Source organism: Dasypus novemcinctus, chromosome 7 (assembly GCF_030445035.2).
Source record: "Dasypus novemcinctus isolate mDasNov1 chromosome 7, mDasNov1.1.hap2, whole genome shotgun sequence".
NCBI classification, from domain to species: domain Eukaryota; kingdom Metazoa; phylum Chordata; class Mammalia; order Cingulata; family Dasypodidae; genus Dasypus; species Dasypus novemcinctus.
The window spans coordinates 26,256,354-26,276,967 of record NC_080679.1 but is presented as its reverse complement, the minus strand read 5'-3'; the positions used below and the strand labels follow the sequence as shown (position 1 = coordinate 26,276,967).

At 54.6% G+C, this 20,614-nt stretch overlaps 1 protein-coding gene across 31 annotated transcripts in view; it reads right to left on the bottom strand.

Annotated features, from left to right (window-relative positions):
- Window positions 1-20,614, bottom strand: part of TNS1 (tensin 1) — a 216,761-nt gene that overhangs the window by 25,652 nt on the left and 170,495 nt on the right. For 7 of the 31 annotated variants that reach the window (XM_058300129.1, XM_058300133.2, XM_058300138.2 and 4 more), the window contains 7 exons: window positions 17,934-19,511; window positions 10,702-10,788; window positions 6,224-6,420; window positions 5,126-5,201; window positions 1,372-1,464; window positions 552-575; window positions 9-47 (listed from right to left, as the gene is read on the bottom strand). In XM_058300129.1, coding sequence (XP_058156112.1) covers window positions 9-47; window positions 552-575; window positions 1,372-1,464; window positions 5,126-5,201; window positions 6,224-6,420; window positions 10,702-10,788; window positions 17,934-19,511 — 2,094 coding nt within the window. The remainder of the gene's footprint in view (window positions 1-8; window positions 48-551; window positions 576-1,371; window positions 1,465-5,125; window positions 5,202-6,223; window positions 6,421-10,701; window positions 10,789-17,933; window positions 19,512-20,614) is intronic. The other 24 variants (XM_058300140.1, XM_058300143.1, XM_058300145.2 and 21 more) reach the window with 12 other exon arrangements.

The following is a 20,614-nucleotide window of genomic DNA, read 5'->3' as shown; positions in this document are numbered from 1 at the left end:
CCACTTACCTTCAGAAAGCTCAGTGACCACCCTCCCCTCATCTTCTTCTGAGGGAAGGTGGGAAGAGAGGTGGGAGGAAGGAGAGGCAGGAGAAGAGAAGCAGGTGGAAGATGAGAGGAAGCGCAAAAGGGAGAGAGAGAGAGATCGATTAACAGGGATTATTTCGTGAGAAAGAGACCCCTGAGAAAAGGGAGGTGGGAAAGCTGGGGTGAGGCTTGGGCACAGAAAGCCCAGGTGAGGGGTAATGCACCACCCGTTCAGGACCCCGGCGTGCTAGGGCTCAGGTGAGGTGGCAAGGCATCGGGGTGCCCGCTCTAAGGAGGCAGCTCCTGGCCTGGCCCAGCCCCCACCATCCCTCACAGCCCCAGCACCCAGGGCTCCGGTGGGTCGAGTCAAGCAGGCATGTGTGGCCTGGTGAGAGGCAGGGGCTGCACAGCCTCCCCTCAGCTCCCCAGTGACCCGTGTCCCTGGCCGTGCGGCTGCCCCCTGGGTAGAAGGGCTGTGCTCAGGCCTGTGTTTGCCCACACTGAGGCATGCCATGCCCCTCCTACCTGGCTGGATCAGTCTTCTGGGGACTAAGGGGAAAAGGTAAAATTAGCTCCAAGAGCCCTGGCCCAGCCCTGATACCAGAGAGAGGGAGCAACTTTCTGGGCTCAGTCTGTTCCAAATGGTCACTAAGGGCCCATGTGAAGACCAGACCTTCAAACCCTGTAGGAAGGACAGGAGCTGGGAAACGTGCCCAGGAGGCCACAGGTGTGAACTGGGGCCATGATCCACTGCAGAAGGGACCTTCTCCCCGACAGGGCCCTCGGCTCTGTCCTCCACCCTCTAACCAGGGCAGACAGCAACGGCAGCTGCTGAGTCCAGGCTTCTCCAGTAGGATCCTAAGTGTGGGCCAGAAGAGGCAGGAGGGGAGGGCATCCCAAATGACAGCAGGCTGCCCCTGGCATCGCAGGGATGCTCTGAGCAGAGCCAGCTGGGATGGCACCGGGGACCCTGGCAAAAGCGACGGGGTCCTATTTCTTTGACTGCATGTGCACACGTGTGAGCATATGTGTGCGTACACATGTTGGCTGACAGCTGACAGACACCAAGGAAACAGACCAGCAAGCTGGGACTGGCACCGACCCCAAGTCAATGGGCAGGAAGGCTGCAAAGGGATCTATAACCCCCTACCTGTGCAGAGAGCCCCCACAGAGGCCTACCTCCGCATGGGCACAAAGCCAGGCCACCATCTTGTTTCCAGGAGCATCCCCCAAATCCTCTGCCTCTGGGCATTTTCTGATTAGATCCTGAACCCCTTGACCACCAGGGCCCCACCTCCTCTCTCCCTGCCTGGCCTCCCACCCGCTTCCAGCCAGAGGCACTCACCACCCGTGGGGTGCAGCAGGATGTCGGCTGGGTTATGAGGTTTCAGTCCCAGAGCAGACAGAGGCGTCTTAGCCAGACCTGGAGGGGAGCGCACTGTATGGAGAGGAAAGGGGAGAAGCAGGGGTGAGGCACAGGGGCAGGGGATGTCCCGAGAGATGGATGGGGGCTGAAGGGCAGGAGACGCCTAAGTGAGGGTGTGGGTCAGTGAGGGGTGGGCAGCACGCGATGGCACAGGGGAAGCAGCTTGCAGCCCAGGGCTTCCTGCTTTGCCTCCACTGCCCTTTCTCCTCTCCCTGCTCCTCCACCTTTCAGCAGTTTAAAAGATAAAGGGAAAGAGCACTGGGCTGAATCGGGAAATGGTGACCTTGTCCCAGCCCTAGCCCTCAACTCTCAGTCCTTCTATGCCTCCACCCTTGGTATCTTCTCAATGGTCCCTTTACATCACCGTGGCTGACAATCTACACAGCAGGCTTCTTTGTTTCTCTGACATTCTTCCTAACAGTCTCTCACCCTTCCCTCCTTCTCTCCCTTTTTCTGATTCCTTCCCCCTATAGTACTGTAAACAATACTTAGATGGACCTAGAAGAGAACAAAAGAAAATGGACAATTGGGATAACACAAACTATGAGAAATGTAAAGGACAGAGGGAGAAGGAGATCATCAACTAGAATCACTCCCAGACTGAGATCTCAAGTCAGTCCCCAAAAAAGTGTCCATTTCCTTGCAAACCCCAGGAGAAAAGAACTGTCTAATTTGGGACTCCCTGTACTCCCCAGTCCCCAGTGTTCTAGGAGGAGGGAGAAGCCTGATCCCCACAATCCTTGGCTTAGAGCACCAGCCTCCTGTGCAAACCCTACCTTCCTCTCGTCTAGGTTAGAAGTGTCACATAACACACAAGGCCAAAAAAAGCCTGTCAGGCTTTGCCCCACAGCCAAGGAGACTCAGCCGATCTAAAGGGTCTTTGTTGTGTCCAGTCACGGGATTTCTCAGTGGCAGCTGCCATTTCCCCTAACACACCTCTGAGGAGAAGTTAAAAAAAAAAGAGCTGTGTCCCGACCAGGGCCATCAAGAGACAGCAAAGGCTGTAGTCCCAGAGGACACTCAGCTGCAGATATTAGCCAAGGCCCCAGGCCATCTGCCCTCCTTCAGTAGCCGCAAGAGATTGGCCCACAATTGCCCAAGACCCCACAGTGGCTCCAAGACCCCTCTTCCTTTCCCAAAGATACTGAGACCTACAGGAAACCAACCAAACAACTCCACTGATGCTGCAAACAGCATCCATCACTTATCCGTGCGTGTACAGGCATGTGTACACATGCACATGGCCATAGCGAGGCGTCCCACGGGCCCAGGAAGAGGGACTGCCCTCCCTCCACCCTCACTCCATCCTTAGGTACCCAAAGGTCAGATACAGCTATGTGACGAGCATGTCCAAGCACACCCAGCCAGGTCTGGGATGGGTCTAGGTCTGAGTCTCTGTCTTGCCTCCCTCTCTTTACAGCACCACCCCTACCACCAAATACCTAACACAGTGTCTTGCTCTTAGACAACTCCTATGCCCTTATTAATATTTGTCAAGCAAGTGCATGGTTGAATGCAATTAATTATGGAAGAAGGGACCCTGGCATGGAATATACACAAAGCTTCTCAACCACAAGTGTGGCCCCACAGGTGGCCCCACAGGTGTGGCAGTGGTCCAGGTGGATCAGTGAGAGAAGGGGAAGGGAATGGGAGGACAAGAAGTGGTGGGAGGCTTCTGTAGGACTCACTCCTTGAGTTTTTTTCCATTCACTCACCTCCAGCTCCCTAATTCCTCTTTCCCCAGTTCCCAAGCAATCTGACCCTCCTGCTGAGGCGATGAGTGGGTGAGACTGTAGCCAGGCAAGGCTTTTGCTTCCTGAGAGAAAAATTCCCCACATTTCTCCGCCTTCTTACTTCTCTCCCCAACACTGTGCATTTATGAAACCACTGACTCACTCCCTCCCTCACTCCCTCCCCCCTGCCGCCTCTCCCGGGGCACTTATGGCTGGCCAAGGGGAGGCAGAGAAGAATGGAAAAGCCAGAAGAGGCAAGCCCCAAGGCTAACTCAGCCCAGATGATTTTCCCAAGCATGGCAATGTCCATCCTGGCTGTTCGGACCAAACAGCAAATGGCAGCACTTGTGAATGCAAGGATTGGCAGCAGGTGTGAAGGCAGCAAATGGGAGCAGGTATGAAGCCAGTGAATGGGAGCAGGTATGAAGGAGCAAATGGTGGCAGGTGTGAAGGAATGAACGGGAGCAGGTATGTAAAACTTGATTATGAGATTCCACAGAGTTGTAGAAGATTAAAGAGCTATCTTTTGAGTAGATGGATCCAATCATGCACTGTCCAACATGGTAGCCATGAGCGCCATCTGACTACTGAGCACGTGCAGCATGGCTAGTCTGAATTGAGGTGTGCTAGGCAGGTGTGAAATGCGCACCTGATTTCAAAGACTTAGTATGAGAAAAAATGCAAACTATCTTATTAATATTTTTGTATCAATTAAATATTAAATAATATTTTAGATTCTTGGGTTAAATAAAACATTAAAATGAATTTCACTGTTGATGTTTTTACATATTTTTTAAAGAATATAAAGTATCTCATTAATATTTTTATATTGATTTACCTATCAAAATAACATTTTGGATGTTTGGGTATAAACAAAATATATTATTAGGCCCATGTCATACTTCCACTGGAGCACAGCTCCAGGGAGAGCCATGCCCTCCAGGGGTCCATTGCTCACAGCTTCAGCATCCTGCATGCCCAAGATGGCAGCTAATACAAGTTTTGCTGGCACATGGACCAAGTACTATTGCCACATTCCTACCCTCTGCAGGATGGCCAGCCACCAGGAGGAGGCACAGCCAGCTCTGGTTCCTCCTTCCTCACTCCACCCCTCTCTTCAGGGGCAACCAACCAACAGGCCCTGAGAACCCCTAAGCTCTCCTTTCTCTGCCGGCCTAGGTCTCTCCTATGGACCCTGGGCCACTCCCCACCTTGTATTGCTCCTTCACTGTTTTGCCCACAGCTGTCACCCCCAGTTGTGTCTTCTACTATAAAAAGGAGCCCTGCCCCCACTCCTGAGCTCATTCAAGACCTCGCTTTGGAGCAGAAATGTCTCGGCCCTTTGAGGGTTTGCTGCACTGGTGCCTCAGGGACAGGTAAACTAAATATCCCCACCTGGTGACCAAGGATGGGAGATGGGGACTCTATCAGCCCGAGGGCTCTGAACTTCACTCTTCTTTCTTATGTGGAAGGTACATAGGTGGCTGGTATGCCCCAGTGCAAAGATGGGGGCCAAAACCAAGAAGGTCAGGGGTGTCTTGGAGACACACCAGCAAGTCAGAGACAGTGACTTTAGGAAGAGGGTGGGGGAGTCCTCATTTTCCTTTGCATGTCGGATGCAAACACACTCTTTTACAAGCAGGGAAATCCCACAGTACGGGAGTCCAGGGACCCTACAGTCAGTGGGTCTGGATCCTAAGATGGGCTGCTGTGGGGCTGGATGTGTGAGTGCAGATAAAGGAAACCACAGAGGGAGAGAAGGAGCACAGGAGGGAGGGCACAGGAAAATGAGCCCTGGGGTGAGAAGTGGCAATCCAGGCCACCACACAACTTTGCAGGCATCCCCTGCAACATCCAAACGTGGGGCACTTACACAGGCTGAAGCTGGATAAGGGGTTTGAAGTGACTTGGGAAAGGCAGGTTTGGGAGGGAGTTCTTACCACCGCTGGGCAGCGGGCTGGCCGGGGAGGCCCCCTCCAGCTCCTCGAACGCCTCCTTGTAGCTATGAAGATGGGGCTGTGGGAGAGGAAAACAAAGAGTAGGCAAAGGGGAGTACCCGCTGGTGGCTACAGCCCTGAGAAGGAGGGGGTTCCCCTTCAGGGGCCTGGGAAACGGGATCAGCGAGTGGACCAGTCCATAAGTAGCCTGGCCAACCAGACCACCCACTACCCCTCAGGTAAATGCAGAGACCAAAGTGAGAACTTGGCCATCCACTGCTCCCAGCAACTCCTTGCAGTGGAAGGAGTGTGCAAGTGGCTATTTGCAAGGCCACAGTCAAGTAGGGAGCAGCTGCCTCAAAATATTTCAGGTCAGGGAGGCAGCCAAAGAGAAGGGGCTGAAGGTTGGGTACTAAGATCCTGCCAGAAGGCAGGTGAGAAAATATGTCCACAAGCCATTGATAGCTAGAATGACTTAGGATGGCACATGTCTCCAAGTGCAGCCCATGGACACCTGCATCAGAATCACCCAGGGTGTATGTTTAAAAATGCAGATTCCTGAGCCTCCTTCCAGACAGAGGACATGAGAATCTCTGCAGGTGTACTTGGAAATCAAAATTTTTAACAAACTCCCTGATGATTGTTATACATGCTAAAGGTGGAGACCCACTGCCTCCAACTACTGAAACGTCTCAGAAATGCAAACTTTTTGGCACCCAAATCACATCTCCCAGGAAAACCCTTATATCTGGAAATGGCTCAAAACAACACTTTTTGTCTGTCTGTGTGATCTGGTTTGGAGTTTAGAGATTTTAGTCATCTATGTCCTACCCAGGATCTCTTCAGCAGTCAAGATAGGAATGCCCATCTTAGTACTAAAGTAAGTGTCACAAATTGAGGCCATACAAGCAGTTTGGGGGAGGAAATGGGCTCCAGGCTCCATCTGCCAACAACAAAGCCTGTGGGTGAGGGTGCAGGCAGGGAAGCAGAGCTGGGAATGGACTGACCTGTCAGTGCCGCCCAGGTGGGCATCAGCTCCCTGCAGCTTCAGTAGGGGCCCCACTACCCTCTCTGGCCCCAGGAAGAAGCCCAAGCACAGACCTCTTTGGGACGCCCTCCCGGATTGAGGGCGATGGTAAGAGCCAGCTCCGGAGAGACACACTGGACTGGGGAGCGAACCCCAGGGCTGCGGGGCGACGTGGGTTCTGGAGACTGATTCTCATACTGTCCATCGCTGGCTGCCCGCCTCCGGAGAGGGGCTGGGGGCTCTGCAGGCTGCTTCTCCCGAGCCTGCACCCCTGGAAGGAACAGCAGGGGGTAGAGGGTGATGAGCACATTGTGCAAGAAATGATCAAGTGGGCCAAATCTCCCCCAAAGAAGACAGTGCACCCGAGCTCAGGGGCCAAGCGGGAGCTGGACCTGCCTCCCTAGACACTTTCCTCCAGCACTTGCCCCAGCCTTCCTCAACCCAATTCTGCCCACACCCTGGGCTTTCTCAGCAGGTGGGGGATCCGCTTAGGTGGAGCTCCTAGTTCACCAGGAACCTCCAAGGCCACACAGCCTCAGGGCCAAGAGCACACATGGCTGATACAAGAAACAGATGTCAGCTCCTTCCAACCCCTGGAGGCAGAGGGCCAGAGCTTCCAGGCGAAGGAGGGAAGGTGGAAGGAGGGGAAGACGGTCTCCAAGGCAACGGCATCAACCAACAAGCAACAGCAAACCCGTGGGGAAGGACTTTTGGAAAGCGCTAAGAAGGCATCATCTTGCAAATGGTGATCCCAAGGAGAAACAAAGGAATGACTAACTCCAGTGAGGGGGTCCCCAGCCCCTGGGATATCGTTGGCCTTCTCTGGGGTTCCCAACCAACAGCACCTCTGAACCCTCTTGCTGGCCTACCTTCTACTGGCCCCTTACTACCTTTCCTCTTTTCTTGCCCCAAAGATTGCTGAAGCTCCCACCTGCTCCTCCCTGCAAAACAGCAGGCAAGGAGAGCCCCAGGGTCCTGGGTTCCATCTGCTGCTCTGCACTTCCCTTCCCACTCCCCAGGCCTGGGGTGTTACTAACCTCACCCTCCTTCCTTCCCCCTCCCTCTTCCTGCAGCTGGCTGAGACACAGAGCTACTGCCTCATTGAGCTGCCTCCCAGAATCCTAGAAAACCCACTGCCCGGGCCCCAGAGGCCAAGGCCAGCCCGGGCCAGCCTGAAGGTGGGCTGTAGTCTCAACTATCGTCTGAGAGGAAGGTGGGAGAAGAGTGGCCGGAAAGGGCAGATGGCTGCCTGGCGGGGAACTGGGACTCACGGGGGCCTGGGACCCTGGCTGCCCCCGCTTCACACCCGTGCGTTTGGGAACACTGTCCCATGGCACACGTGTGCACACACACACAGGCCCGGCCCCTAGGAACATGCCAGTGCAGCCAAGCAGAAATCATCCTCAATCATACCAAACAGTCTTCAACCATCCACGGTGGGGTCTGCATGCCCTCGGGGGCCCCCAGCACCCACCTGCAACAGCCAAGAGGGCTGGTGCAAAGCCTTCCTCCTGCTTGGCATGAACAGCAGGCTTCCAGCTGCCAAGTCCAGACACACACACATGCACACGCGGTCCCTCAGACATGCACTCAGACTCTCCCCCAATGAGGGCTCCTGAGGGGCCCCGCCAGGTGAGTGGCAGGGCCAGCACGGCATTTGGACAGTCAGTGCAGTAGGCACCAGGTGGTGTGGTGTGGCCCCACTCTGGCCTTAACTGTTCAGAGGCGGCCCCACCACCTTGCCCAAGAAGGAAGAGTGCCCGGAAAGAAAGCAAACCCTGTGGATGCGACTCTGCGCCACTTAAAGCAAATAAGCCCCTTACCTAGTGTGCCTGTATTTTCAGAGTAGAAAAACGGGGGTCACACTATTCCCAACCAGGGGCTGCTAAGAGCATCAGTGAGAGGCAAGATGGGGATGGCGCGGAGAGGGCCGCACAGTGCACAGGAATCCGTCCCCAATCCAGGCCCCCGCGCCCCAACGGAAGCAGCCGTGCCTTCCCACCCCTGCTGCGGGGGCCCCGCCAAGCCCCCGCCCCTCACAGGCTGGTCCGGAGCTGCTGTTGGTTTCATTCCTGGCAAAAACATTAGAGGGAAATAGACATAACCATTGATTTTCTAATAATAATTGTGACAAAGGAAGCCCATTCGGGGAAGGCTCTTGGGGTTTGGAACTGAGTTCAGCCCCAAGGTTAAAAGAAATGCATCGGCTGGTCCCGGTTCGCTGCTCTCCTGCCCCCCTGGTAACTGCTTTCTGGCAGAACCCTTTGCCTTTTCAAGGAATGACCATTTCCTCTGTTTGGGGGTTTGGGGTTTGCCCTTGAAAATTAGGTATATTTCACTTTGAGGAACTGATTTCCCAGAGAACCAGAGAACATTCTCCTAGATCATCCTACAGCTTCAGGTGCATGGGGACAGGGACAGGCTGCTGGAGGAGTGCCCCCAAAGTAGAGGCTGTGAGACATCTAAGAGTGGCGCCTGCTCAGTTCCCCTTTTCCGTCACCATCTGCCGGGCACATGCACCGCATGTTCTGGCCAGTGTGCAGTGGTGGGGGTGGGGGTGGACAGAATGGCCTCCCCAAAGAGCTCAGCAGCTGCAGGGCAGAGTCTCCCCCTGCAAAACAGGGGCAACCCCACATTCCACTCCCACGGGGCAACACCTCCCCCACAGAGCGCCCTATGGCACCGATGGCCGGCCAGAGACATGTCACATTCTTCAAACACAGTGTCTCACTGTTGAACCCCTTGGCAAGCCCAGATCTGTCCCGGAGTGCCTGGAGAGCCATGTTCTCTTTCACTGCAGGAGGTAGGCAGGGCATGGCGGCGGGGAGAGAAGAGAGCCCCATTGTTCCTCGGCCAAGCTGGAACGTCTGGGTACAAGCCGACAGCCAATGTTAGAGAACACCCTTCGCTCACATCCTCGAGACTGACCGATAACAAAAATAGGCTTCCTCTCAGCCCAGTTCCTCCCGCGGGGCCCCTGTGTCTATGTGCTCCCCTCCCTGCACACACAGAGGGTCACCCACCCAGGCATGCCACCCAGACACACACACACACACACACAGGTGCACACACAGGTACACACGCACGTGAGGGCACACACCCACACCCACACAGGCACACACATGCACACCTGCAGTTCTGGGAGCTGTCACCCTAACACAAATCAATGCGCCCACCTGGGCAAAACACTGCCTCCCCCTGCCACCCCTTGATCACGTGTGCCAGGCGTCATCACACACTGCCCTACACCCCCAGACTGGCCACTTCTACTCCCACGGATCCAGCTCTTCTGTCCAGCCTTCCGATTTCCAACAGACCGGATTCCTCAGCGCCAGGCGGCGGGGCCGGGCGTCCGACTGCAGGCCTGGGGCTCTGGAAACCAGGGGGTCCAGGAGGCCACCTGCTGAGCCAGGGCACCAGCAAGCCACACGGCAATCACACCAGAAGCCCCAGGGCAAGCCATGCCAGCTCCCCTCAGGACAGGCCCGCACCCCACGGCCCGCCCCAAACCCCCAGGCCCAGCTGGACACTGTGCTCCCCGCCACCAGGCCGAGAAAAGGGGGGAGAAAGGAGGAGGGGGAGAGGGGGGTGGTCTGCTAGAGCCATCTCCCAGTTACCCATGGGCTGGGAGAAGGAGGAGCAGTGAAAGCCCCAGAGGTTGCCCTTGGGAGTCAGCAGGTTCCCACAGTCCTCAGCCTGTGCCCAGGCCGTGGCACAGGCACAAGCCCAAGCACACCATCTCCTCCCCGCTGTAAGTTCAAGAGAATGGGCTTCGAAGGGAACGGTCTCCATCAGCCTTAGACCAAGTCGCTTGACCTTTGATCATGCCTGGCTATGTCACGGCCACCTTGCAAAATGCACGAGGCAGGGCTTATTGACCCTCTGATTTTCAGGGTAGGAAATTGAAGTCTGAGTCATTAAGAGGCTTGTCCCAGGTCACGAACGTGATCACAGGCAGAGCCAGGGCCACAAGCCAGGGCTTCTCTTGGCCATGGGTCCTGGGATCAGGGACCAGGTGCCCGGCGGCCCTGGGCAGAGCACACCAGCCTCCTGCCTGAGCCCCCAGGCTGCAGCCGGGTGTCTGCCTAGGGTGGCCCAGGCGCTGGGCCGTCCTGAGTCCCACTGCAGGGCAGGGGCACCTTCATTGTCAGGGCCTGTCTCTGTGGGGGCCCCCAAAGTTAGTCTAGTGATTCCATGCCCTGTTCCTAGTGGCAGAGCCAAGGCTGGAAGCATCAGGCCTGTGCTCATGCAGAAAGGATGGACAGACGGAGGGGCCGGCAAGAGGGAGGGAGGAGGCAGTGGGCAAGGAAAGGGGGAGGGGGTGATATGAGGAGGGGCAAGAGGATAAGAAAGAGGTGGAAAGTAGAGAACAGGAGAGGGAGAGGAAGAAAAGCCAGGGGGGAATGGAAATGACAGGAGAAGGAATGAGAAGGGGAGGAGGACGGAGGTGGGCAAGGGCTGAAAGGAATGGCCCATGGAGAAGGAGGGGGACTGAGAGCGGAGGAGAGGGACCAAGAGCTAGAAAGGGGGAAGGAGAAGGAGAGGAGCCAACCAGAGAGGGAGGAGGATCGGAGCCGGTGGAGAGGAGGGTGCCAGAAGCCAACGCCGTGCCCGGCGCCCTGCAGCTTGGCGTTGTATGCTGCCCGACCCCACCCCGGGGGAGCCGGCAGGGAGTGCAGGCAGGTGAGCAGGCGAGGCGGGTGGGGGGGAGACACCACGCAAGGCAGGCACCCCACCAACGGCACAGAGGTGGGCACGAGACACATGGAGAACACCCAGGCGAAGCATTCAACAAGACGAAACGAAACAGAAACAAAGAGAAAACCGAGATTAGTTGGTGTTCTGAGTCTGGGCTCTGGCCACACTGGAGGGAAAGGGGGAGGGAGGCAGACAGGAAGAGAGGGGACCCAGCGTCTTGCTTCTCCAGAGGAATGGCAGACCTCTTGCTGTCCAGCAGGACACCGGGTCTCTCTCTCTTCTAAGCCCAGATGCTGCTGGCCTGGGACCAGGAGTCAGTCCTGGCTACCTGCCCTCACCTGCCCCTCACAGGCCTCACCACCCCTGCCCAGGACCTCTCCTCCACACCACCTGCCTCCCCTTGGACTCAGATGTGACCTTACCCAGTCTCACTTCCTGGCATTCTGGTCTCCCTCAGCTCTTTGGTCTCATGCACCTTAACCATCGTCTCTGGGCAGCTCCTACCATGATGACCTTCCATTGCTGCCCGAAGCTGCTCAGCACCACCCAAGTCCTTAGAAGACGCAAGGACCTGCTATGCCATCCTTATATTCACCCTCGCCAACTCCCAATCTCCCTTCCCACGACAGGGGCTGCCCTAGCGCCCAGCATTCCTTTACCTCACATGATGCTCCATACCAGTTTCCTTTGCTGGTTCCCCCTCATGTCTACAACCTCCAAAGGCAGGAGGCCCCAGGATTCAATCCCAGGACCTCTTCTCTATCTGTACTTGCCACCTAGACGATGTCATTCAGGCCCAGGCCTTACATGACAGCCATATGCTGACAATTCCCAAATTCCCTTCTAAGCTCCAACCTGTCCCATTTAAACTTTTAACTCATCTATCCAACCATCTGGGATGTCTCATGAGCATCTCAAACCTAATGTGTACAAAATCACATGTCTGATGTTTCCTCTACACTTGCTCTTTTCACACTCTTACCCATCTTAGTCATTCTTTAGTTGCTCAGGCCAAAATCCGTAGTGTTGTCCTTAGCTTTTCTCTTTCTCTCACATCCTATATCTAGTCCTAATGTAAATCCTACTGGACCCTCCTTCAAAATAAGTCTATGATCTGAGCACTTCTCACCAGCTCCACTGCTACCACCCTGATCAATAACAGCCTCCTGCTAACTAGTCTCCATCCTTCCATCTGCCACTTTGACCCTTTAGAATAGGTCAGACGAGGTCATTTCTCTGCTCAAATCCTTCCAAAGTCTTCTCCTGCCACACTGGGTGACAGCCAAGGTTCTTATGCTCATACACAAAACCCACTGCAAGCTGGCCCCGTTCTCATTGTCTTTCTGATTTTGTATCTGGCTACACTCCCCCCAAGCACTCTGCTCCAATCATACCAGACATTCCCCTGCCTCAGGGCCTTTGCACTTGCTGCTCCACATGGCGTATTCCCTCACCTCCCAGTGAAGCCTCCTCTGACTCCCCTACATAAAGTACAACCACCCACCTACCCTCCACCCCTCACTGGTATTCCACTACTTTATTTTTTCTCCATGGCCCTTAACACCCATCTGACATAGCATGTATGCTTTTTATTGTTTGTTGTCCTCCAGCTAAAATGGAAGCTCCATGAGGACAAGGATTTTTATCTCTTTTGTTTGCCACCATTTTCCCAGCACCCAGACTACCACATAGCATAGATTAGGAGTTCATGTAGAATGAATGATTGAATGGGCCTTGATCTCATCTCCTAGTTCCATGATGAAATGTGGGGAAAAAAAAAAATGTGTTCTCAATTCAGTCTCTCAAATCTTAACACCATTTTTTTGTTTTCTTTATCTATCTTTTATTCTTATATCATGAAGCAGTGTCTCACCTCCTGCTTGGGCCTAAATTGTCCACCTGGCCTCCTAACAGACCTTATGTTAGCAATCTCTTTCTTTTTCTATCTTTTTCTTCTCCCTTCTCCACTCTCCATATTCAAGCTTTTCCTCTTCTTCCCCTTTAGCTAAAAAGACTCCCATGACTCCTGTATTGGTCCCCAATACCCTCTTTAGCTACCATTCTCTGCCCTTTATCATAAAACCACTCAAAAGAGTAGCTGACATGCTGTCTTCACTTCCTCTCCACTCACTCTTCAGTCCCTCAGAGCCTGGCTTCTATCTCCACCACTCTATTGAAAATCTGCTTTTGAAAATCACCAAGAGCCACCGAGCTGGCAAACCCAATGAATTTTTCTCAATCCTCCCCCTCATGACCCTTCCACAGCACCATTGCTAACCCCGCACTCCTCCCCCTTGAAATCCTTCACTATCTTGACTTTGGTTATAAAGCACTATCTTGGGTCTCCTCCCACTGCTCCAGACATTTGTTCTCAGGTCCCTTTATGGACTCCACTTTCCCTCTCAGCCATTCTATTCTAAGTTCTTTTCTCCCCATGCCTTCTGACATGGAGATCTCATCCATGCCTAAAGCTTGAATCTTCACCTCTATGAGAGTGACTCCAAAATCGATAGTTTTTTCCCCTCATTCAAACACCAATTCCAGATGTTCAGCTGTCTTCCATCCATCTCTACCTACAGACTTCACTGTCATCCCAAACTCAATATATCTAACACCAAGTTCATTTTACACCAAACCAGCTCTTCTCCTGACTCCCAACTTGTAAATGGAACCACCATTTTCTTTTTATTCATGGAGCCTCAGAATCACTTTTGATGTTGTCCTGTCCCTCATACACTACATCCAATCAATTTGTAAGTGTATTGGTATTCCCAGCATCCATCTCTTCTTTTTCATTCTCATAGCCAGTACCCTAACCCAGTCCCCCACCACAAAGGCTAGCTAATCGCTTCCCAGCATCTCCCTGCTCCCAGTCTCTCGCATTTCTCGCCCCTCCTGCCTGAAGCCACCAGATACAGCTCCCAATACTACAGCTCTGATCATGGCACATTTCCCTAACTAAAGCATAGTCATGGCTTTCCACATTGCTCCTAGGAACGATTCAAGTTCTTTAGTCTGGTGTTTAATGTTGTCCAGAGGCAGGTCCCAGGCTACCCTTCCTGACTGTCCCTCATACGCCTTATATGTTCTTAATCTGTTCACTATTCTTCAAACATTTCCCTGGCTTTCCTGTCTTCATATAGCTGTTCACTACAAAACCTCTCTCTTCCATGATCCAATCCACTTTCAAAATCCTCCCCATCTTTCACAGTTCACTTTAAAAGCCACACTCAATACAAAGCCTCCCCAGTCTCTCTAGTTGATAGTGATCTCTCCCTTCTCTTCACTCCCACAGAACTTTCTCCATACCTCTCTTATTACAAATGACTTCATGTTAAAGTTCCAGTTCTTTTTTCCCTTACTAAACTCTAGATTCCTTAAGAATAAGAACCATATTTGATTCCCAACATGCACTGACACCTCCATGTCTAGAGACATCTGAGATCAGGCCAGTCACAGTTAGGAACCTAAGATAACTTCATTGGACTCACCAACTCTGATTTTCATTTTTCTTGTCTTATTGCATTGACAAGGATAACCAATACAATGTGAAATAATAGGGGTGATAACAGGCATCCTTATCTTGTCCCTGATTTTAAAAGGAATGCTTCTAATGTTTCTCAAGAAGTGTGATGATGTGAGCTATAGGTTTACTGAATTAAGAACACTGCCCCTATATTCTCTGTGATCTAAGCTGAAATAAGACCTAAGAAGTGGTTGGATCAAAGCCAGGGATGAAAAAGCAGACCTGAGGAAGAAAAGCTAGGAGAAACCAGATCAAGTTCATGGCCATGAGAAGGTTCTCCCTGAGATATGAACTTCTCAGGTTACTCAGGATAAAGCTTATGTTTCAGCTTCTTACAGCAGAATGTAGGATGAGCAGAAAGAGGTGGTGCTGGAGTCTATCCTTACTGGCTCCCACACTCTTCTATGCACTGGTTCTGCCTCTGCTCCTTTATCAACACAAACATCACCAACACCCTGAAGGGTTAACAAGAAAGTTGTGCAAGCAAGAACTATTGACATAATAAATTCTGCTCATGACAGAGCATGGACCAACGAGGTAAGTTTATAGCCCTGGGGACCAAATATAACTTTCCGCTTTATGTATTCCATCCGTTCTCCTGAGTCACTCCCAATTGGTGGAGAATATGGTAGCCTGGCTGAGGGCTAGAAACACTGTGTGCCAACAACATACCTGCTCCCTGTGACTTCTCAGTAGCCAATGCCTAAGAAGCTAGAGGTTATAAAGATCCAAGACCTCAGAAGCTGGTCGGAGAGAAGGCTAGGGAGAGAGCCACTACAAGATGGACAGCTTCCAGGAGCCATTAGGGTTATGACTTCCTCTTGAGCAAGCTCCAGGAGAGCTATAATGAAGGGTCCTGGGAGGAAGAGGAAATTCATCCTGCTCCCCTAGAGAGAACCCCCTGGATTTTGCCCATCAGTAGACTAAAGTGGTCACTGTTCCACAGGCCACCACCCCAACTCTGTAAAACATTGGGAAGGGGACTAAATTTCCATAGAATTTGGGTAACCCTGTTCCTTTCCCCTCAACAAAATGAGGAAGGAAGAGTCTCTGCTGACTTGTGCTGAGAAAGAATTGGAGGGGGGGGCGGTGTTTATCTCAGGGCCCCAGATGTGGGGGAAAGCAGAAGACAGTGGTCCCACCTGGACCACCCAATTGAGCATTTTATCTCTAGAGTCACAGAGCTACTCAGCATGTGCTTTGAATCTCAGGTAAAAGTAATGATGTGCTGCTGGATGAGCTCTGTGAGGGAGGAAGCCTTGATTGCCAATTCCCATGGTGTAAATGCTCCCACTATGGCCAATTTCAAGCTAACAATAGTTTAACAACTGGCTCTCAAAATTCCTGAATATTTAGTAGTATTCTCTTGCAAGCCAGTAGGAGCTGGCACCAGCTCTCCTTTGGAAAAAGCATCCCCATTCAAGTGTTCCATACATCCCAGAGGGACAGGGGAGGGTGAAGGTAAAAACAGAAGTTCCTGTTGAGGTCCCTGTGTCCCCAGGTTGGAATCTGGGATTGTGAGGGGAAAGGAGGTGCGTGGCACTGGGATATTAACCACCTAGAGCCACTCCCAACAGGACTGATTCCTGGGGCAAGAAGACTTCATCCTATCCACATCCTACTGTGAGGTTCCTGCACACACTCTAAAGGTAACTCAGTGACATGAACCCGGCTCTGTTACCACCTCAGGATCCAATCTGTCCTTTCTGCCTAACATGTGCAGGGCCCACTTGTCTCCTGAAGGATGACCCAGGACTGGATCTGTCCTTTTGGGTGACTTGAGAGGCCTTCAAGAGACCCTGACCTCTGGTAAGTGCCAAATGCACATCCCCAGGCCAGATCAAGAGCAGGTCAGACTTCTCGGGATAGCAAATGTCTGATCTCTGATGTTTGGGCTAAAAGGAGAGGACATGCCCTCTTCTCTGTTCCTTAGACCAGGTGAACTTCTAGGTATGGTTCCAATGAACCCTGACTCTAGGGGAAGGCTCTGGGGCTGTTGGCATCACTGAGGAGGGCCTTTGGGGATCTGTGAGGCCATTGCTGGTCTGAAGTGGGGGGAAGCCCACCCTAACTGGAGGCAGGAAATTAGACAGTGGACTCTAAGGAAAGTGAGCGGTCTGAGGTCTTGGCTCTGTAACAATGCCCATTTCCCAGAAGGAAAAGAAAAGGTGAGGCTGGGCAGCAAATCACCAGGAAGCCCTTAGCCCTTGGAGCCTGAGTTTAGTATTTGCTCCAAAGATCCATGATGACCTGAAAACCGGGAGCTCCAGGGTAGGCCTGCTCATTCTCTAAATCTCCAAAAAAGCCAGTGGAGGCAGAACTGGAACTGGGCACCCTGCACTGCACCCTCAGGTCCTGGACCTGACCCAGGAGCCAGCTGGCCTGTCCCTCAGCTGCTTCCCCAAACCCACCGTCCATCCCCAGAGAGGGCGTCTCCTTCCCTCCCTGTAGCTGGCATGGTGACTCAGATTCCCCTAAATTTAGGGAAGGGGTGGAGGGCAGAGCCAGCTGCCCAGGCTCTCCTCCCTGAGCTCCCACCACGCTGTCAGCTGAGGGGCTCTGGGCAGGCCCGCCTGACCCCACAGTCTCATGGTCCTCCCCTGCTGGGCTTCACAGCCACATGAAAATCAGCCCACAGGGTTTCCCGCCCAGTGTGCCTGGTCCCAGGGAATGGCCATGGGCTTAGGTCAGCAGGAAGGAAGAGAGCCCCACAGAGGTCCTTCCCAGCAGCACTGGGCACTCTGCCCTCCTGGGGGCTTTTTTGCCTTGATCTCCCCAATAGGCTCTTCTGGTAATCCTACTCTCACTCCTCTCTCCAGAAAATAAGCCCATCCTGACAGAGAAACAGACCTTTCTCAGTGCCTGCTTCCCAAACAGTGCTGGTCCTAAAACAAGGGCTAAGAGAAAGCTGACCAAGAAGAGAGACCTTGCCCTCCCTCCCCAGCAATAGAGACACACCCCGAAGGCCCCACCAGGGGCAGACAGACAGACAGAGCCCAAGACCTTCAGGATACCCTCTCGGGCTTCGCTGCTGTCTCTGGGAGGGCTCCAGAGGGAATGAGAGTCTACAGAGGCCTCCCTCCATCCTTCTCCATGCCTTCCCAAGGAACTGAAGTCTGAGCATAGAGGACACTGCATGGAGTCACAGAAGTCCAGAAAATCTATACTCAAGCCCCAAAGTCACCACCCCCAGGAAGTATTGCTAGACTGCCCTCATGATAAGCCTTGCTTTCCGCTGGGCACTTGGAGCCCACATCAGTCATCTGCACATTGCACTGGGGTAGACTCAGTCTGTGTGCCTGTCCTGGAGGGCAGCAACCGAGGGACGTCATCTCTGAGTCCCAGTGCCAGGCCTGTTGCCTAGGAGACAACATGCATGCAGGAAGGAGTGACCAATGGGCTAGCTCCTGGCAGCCTCTTCCCCAGGCCAAAGCAGGACCTCCCAAGAGGTGATTTCCATGCCTGCACCTCCCACCAGCAAGACCAACCAAGACCAAAACAGGAAGGGGTGGAGGGAGTAAGGAGGAACCACCCAGGATTCAGGTCCCTGCGGCTCTTACCTGCTACCCTGTGGGCCACCAGCCCTTCCAGGTTCAGAGGCTCCTCCTCCGGGGTTCGGGATGGGTCTGAAGTCACCTCCTTTGATGGGAGCTGAGGCTGAGTGGTGAGGCCAGGCAGAGAGGCTGGAGGCTGCAGAAGCCCTGGAGGGCTCTGGGTGGTTGGAAGGAAGGCAGATGAGGAGGAGGAGGAGGCTGGGCTCTTCGGACGCAAATTCTGGTTAGGCCCAGCCAGACACGGCTGATAATCGTAAGGCGAGTAAGGCCTGCCAGACGGGATGGACTCCAGGGAGACACGGGGGGCCAGCTCAGGGGTCCCCAAGGAATGCCCACTGGGGATGTAGCCAGATCTAGACTGGGTCAGTGGCTGGGACTGGCGGGATGATCCAGAGAGGGGCTGGGAAGAGAGGGGGGAAGCCCCCGGCCAGGCCCCTGGGATGCTCTGGGACTTGTGCAGGGGCGCAGCCGCTGAGGCGGGCCCCAGATCCAACATCAGCATGTTCAGGGCTTCAATGGACTGTTCAATCTCCTGCTGGGAGGCCTCCCTCAGGAAGCCAGGGAGACGGGGGACTGGGGTCTCTGCCAGTAGCTGGGGGCCGGGCCTGCTGGGCCCCAGACTCTCCACATGGGCTCTTTCCTGCTGGTGAGGAGGTGGGCGAGGCTGCTGCTGCTGCTGCAGCTGCTGCCACGAATGCAGCCCCCTCTGCACTGCCTCCCTGCTGCTCCCTCCCCGGGCCGGGGCTAGGGGCAGCTGGGGTTCGGCTTCCGGAAAGGACTGGGAGCGGAACAGGCCACCGGGGTCATGGCCGTAATGAGAGGTGGTCACTGGCTGCGGCCAGGCTGGGTGGGACACCTCCCGCTGGTACCCCGCTAAACCCTCCTGCGCGGAGCAGGACGGCCGCATGGGGACCGTGTGGCCAGCTTGGGCAGGGACCGCCCGGGCAGCAGACTCGTAGGGATAGCCCCCGCCATTGACCATGGGTTCCTCTGGGTAGGGCTTGTCCAAACCATTGGTCAGTGGGGACAGGGCCTCGGGGTAGCCCCCCTCGCTGGTGTTGGTGACCCCATCCAGGGACGACAGCGTGCCCATGCTGCCCGCGCTGTGCCCGTCCTGGTTGGGCAGCTCGTCGTCCAGGATGTCTGTCTCCCGCTCAGAGGCCAAGGCTCCGCCGTTGACGTGCACCTGGGCTGGGACGACGTGGCGGCCAGAGGGGGGCGCGGCAGACCCCCCCGCCTGGCGGGAACTGAGGTGCTGGGCGTGGTACATGGGGCCCTGCTTCTCACGCTCTAAACCGAAGCCGCTGAGCAGGCGGTCCAGCTCACGCTTCTCCTCGGGGCTCAGGGCAGCAGGGGCGCTGGAGGGGCCCGGGGCAGGCTCATCCGTCTTGTCGGTCTTGGTGGAGGCTGTGGAGTTGCCCGAGTCGCTGCTCACCGACAGCGTGTGCTCCACGTGGTTGGGGGTGGCCGAGAGGGTGGGGCGCGGGGCGTTGATGGCGCCCGAGCTGCCGTGCAGGGAGTCCTTCTTCTTCACCTTGGCATACAGGCTCCCGTCCAGCGGCCCCTGCGTGTGGCCCACCACCTCTGCAGGGGAAAGGGCCGGAGGGGAGACAGCAGACGGCAGAGTCAGGGGGAGACTGTGGGAAGGGGGCCGAGCCCTTCTGCTCTCCAGATCCTAAAACCTTTCCCCTCGCCACCCTGAAAGAGAGAGGCAGGTAAGAGGGAGAGGACAAGGGACCCTCCCGGGCTTTGGGGCTGAGGCTTCACCAACTCCCGGCTTCACGGCCACGCTGAGAAGTCCAAGAGTAGGCAGAGGAGGACTACTGCTTCTGGGGCAAAGTTTGGTTCTGGCATTTTATTAGCTACCTGGCCATTGACACAGGAATTACTTTCTGGGTCTGTTTCCATACCTGTAAAATGGGAATCATCACAGAATTAGGTGGAACTTATATATACGGAATTGCTAATACTCATTGGACGTACAACGTTCAGTGTAGACACACGCCATGTGCTGACGCCCAGGCCTGGGATGTGGTGAGAGTTGGTCCGCTGGGAGCTATAAGCACACTATCACCGGCATCATCAGCTCAAGGATACCACGCAAAGCATGATCAGCCCCTCCTGCTCCCCGAGGCAGACCCGTCCACCGCTGCTCCCTGATTCCCGGAACTGCCTCCCTAGCTCAGGCAGGACCCCCGGAGAGGTAGCCATCACCTCGACCTCACAGGGGTGCAAGCACGGAGATCTAACAGGGGTGCAGCAGTGGGTTCGCTGTGCCCAGGGCAGGGGGTGGGAGCCGAGCTGAGATTCTCTGAGGCAACCCCCCCTCCACCTCCACATTTGAGTTTGCCTCTTGCTCAACACAAAGCATTTTCTAAACCATTCACAAATAAAATGCCATTCATTCTGCCCACCACCACATTTCCCAAGGCCCCTCTGGTTCCTCCCCCAGCCCCGCTCGCTCCTTCCCAATCCCTGCACCTGCACCGCCATCCCCAGAATGTCAAGGGAAAGGGACGCTGGTCGAGGGAAGGTAAGCGGCGCAGGAGCACAGCCGGCAGGCGTCCTGGGTCCCCACTGCTCCAAGCCAGCCCGGGGACCCCTGGAAGCGGCAGGCCACGGCGGGGCTCAGCAAAGCCGGCCTGAGGGGCCCGCTTGCAGGGGTTCAGGGGCCAGGATGGCGTGGG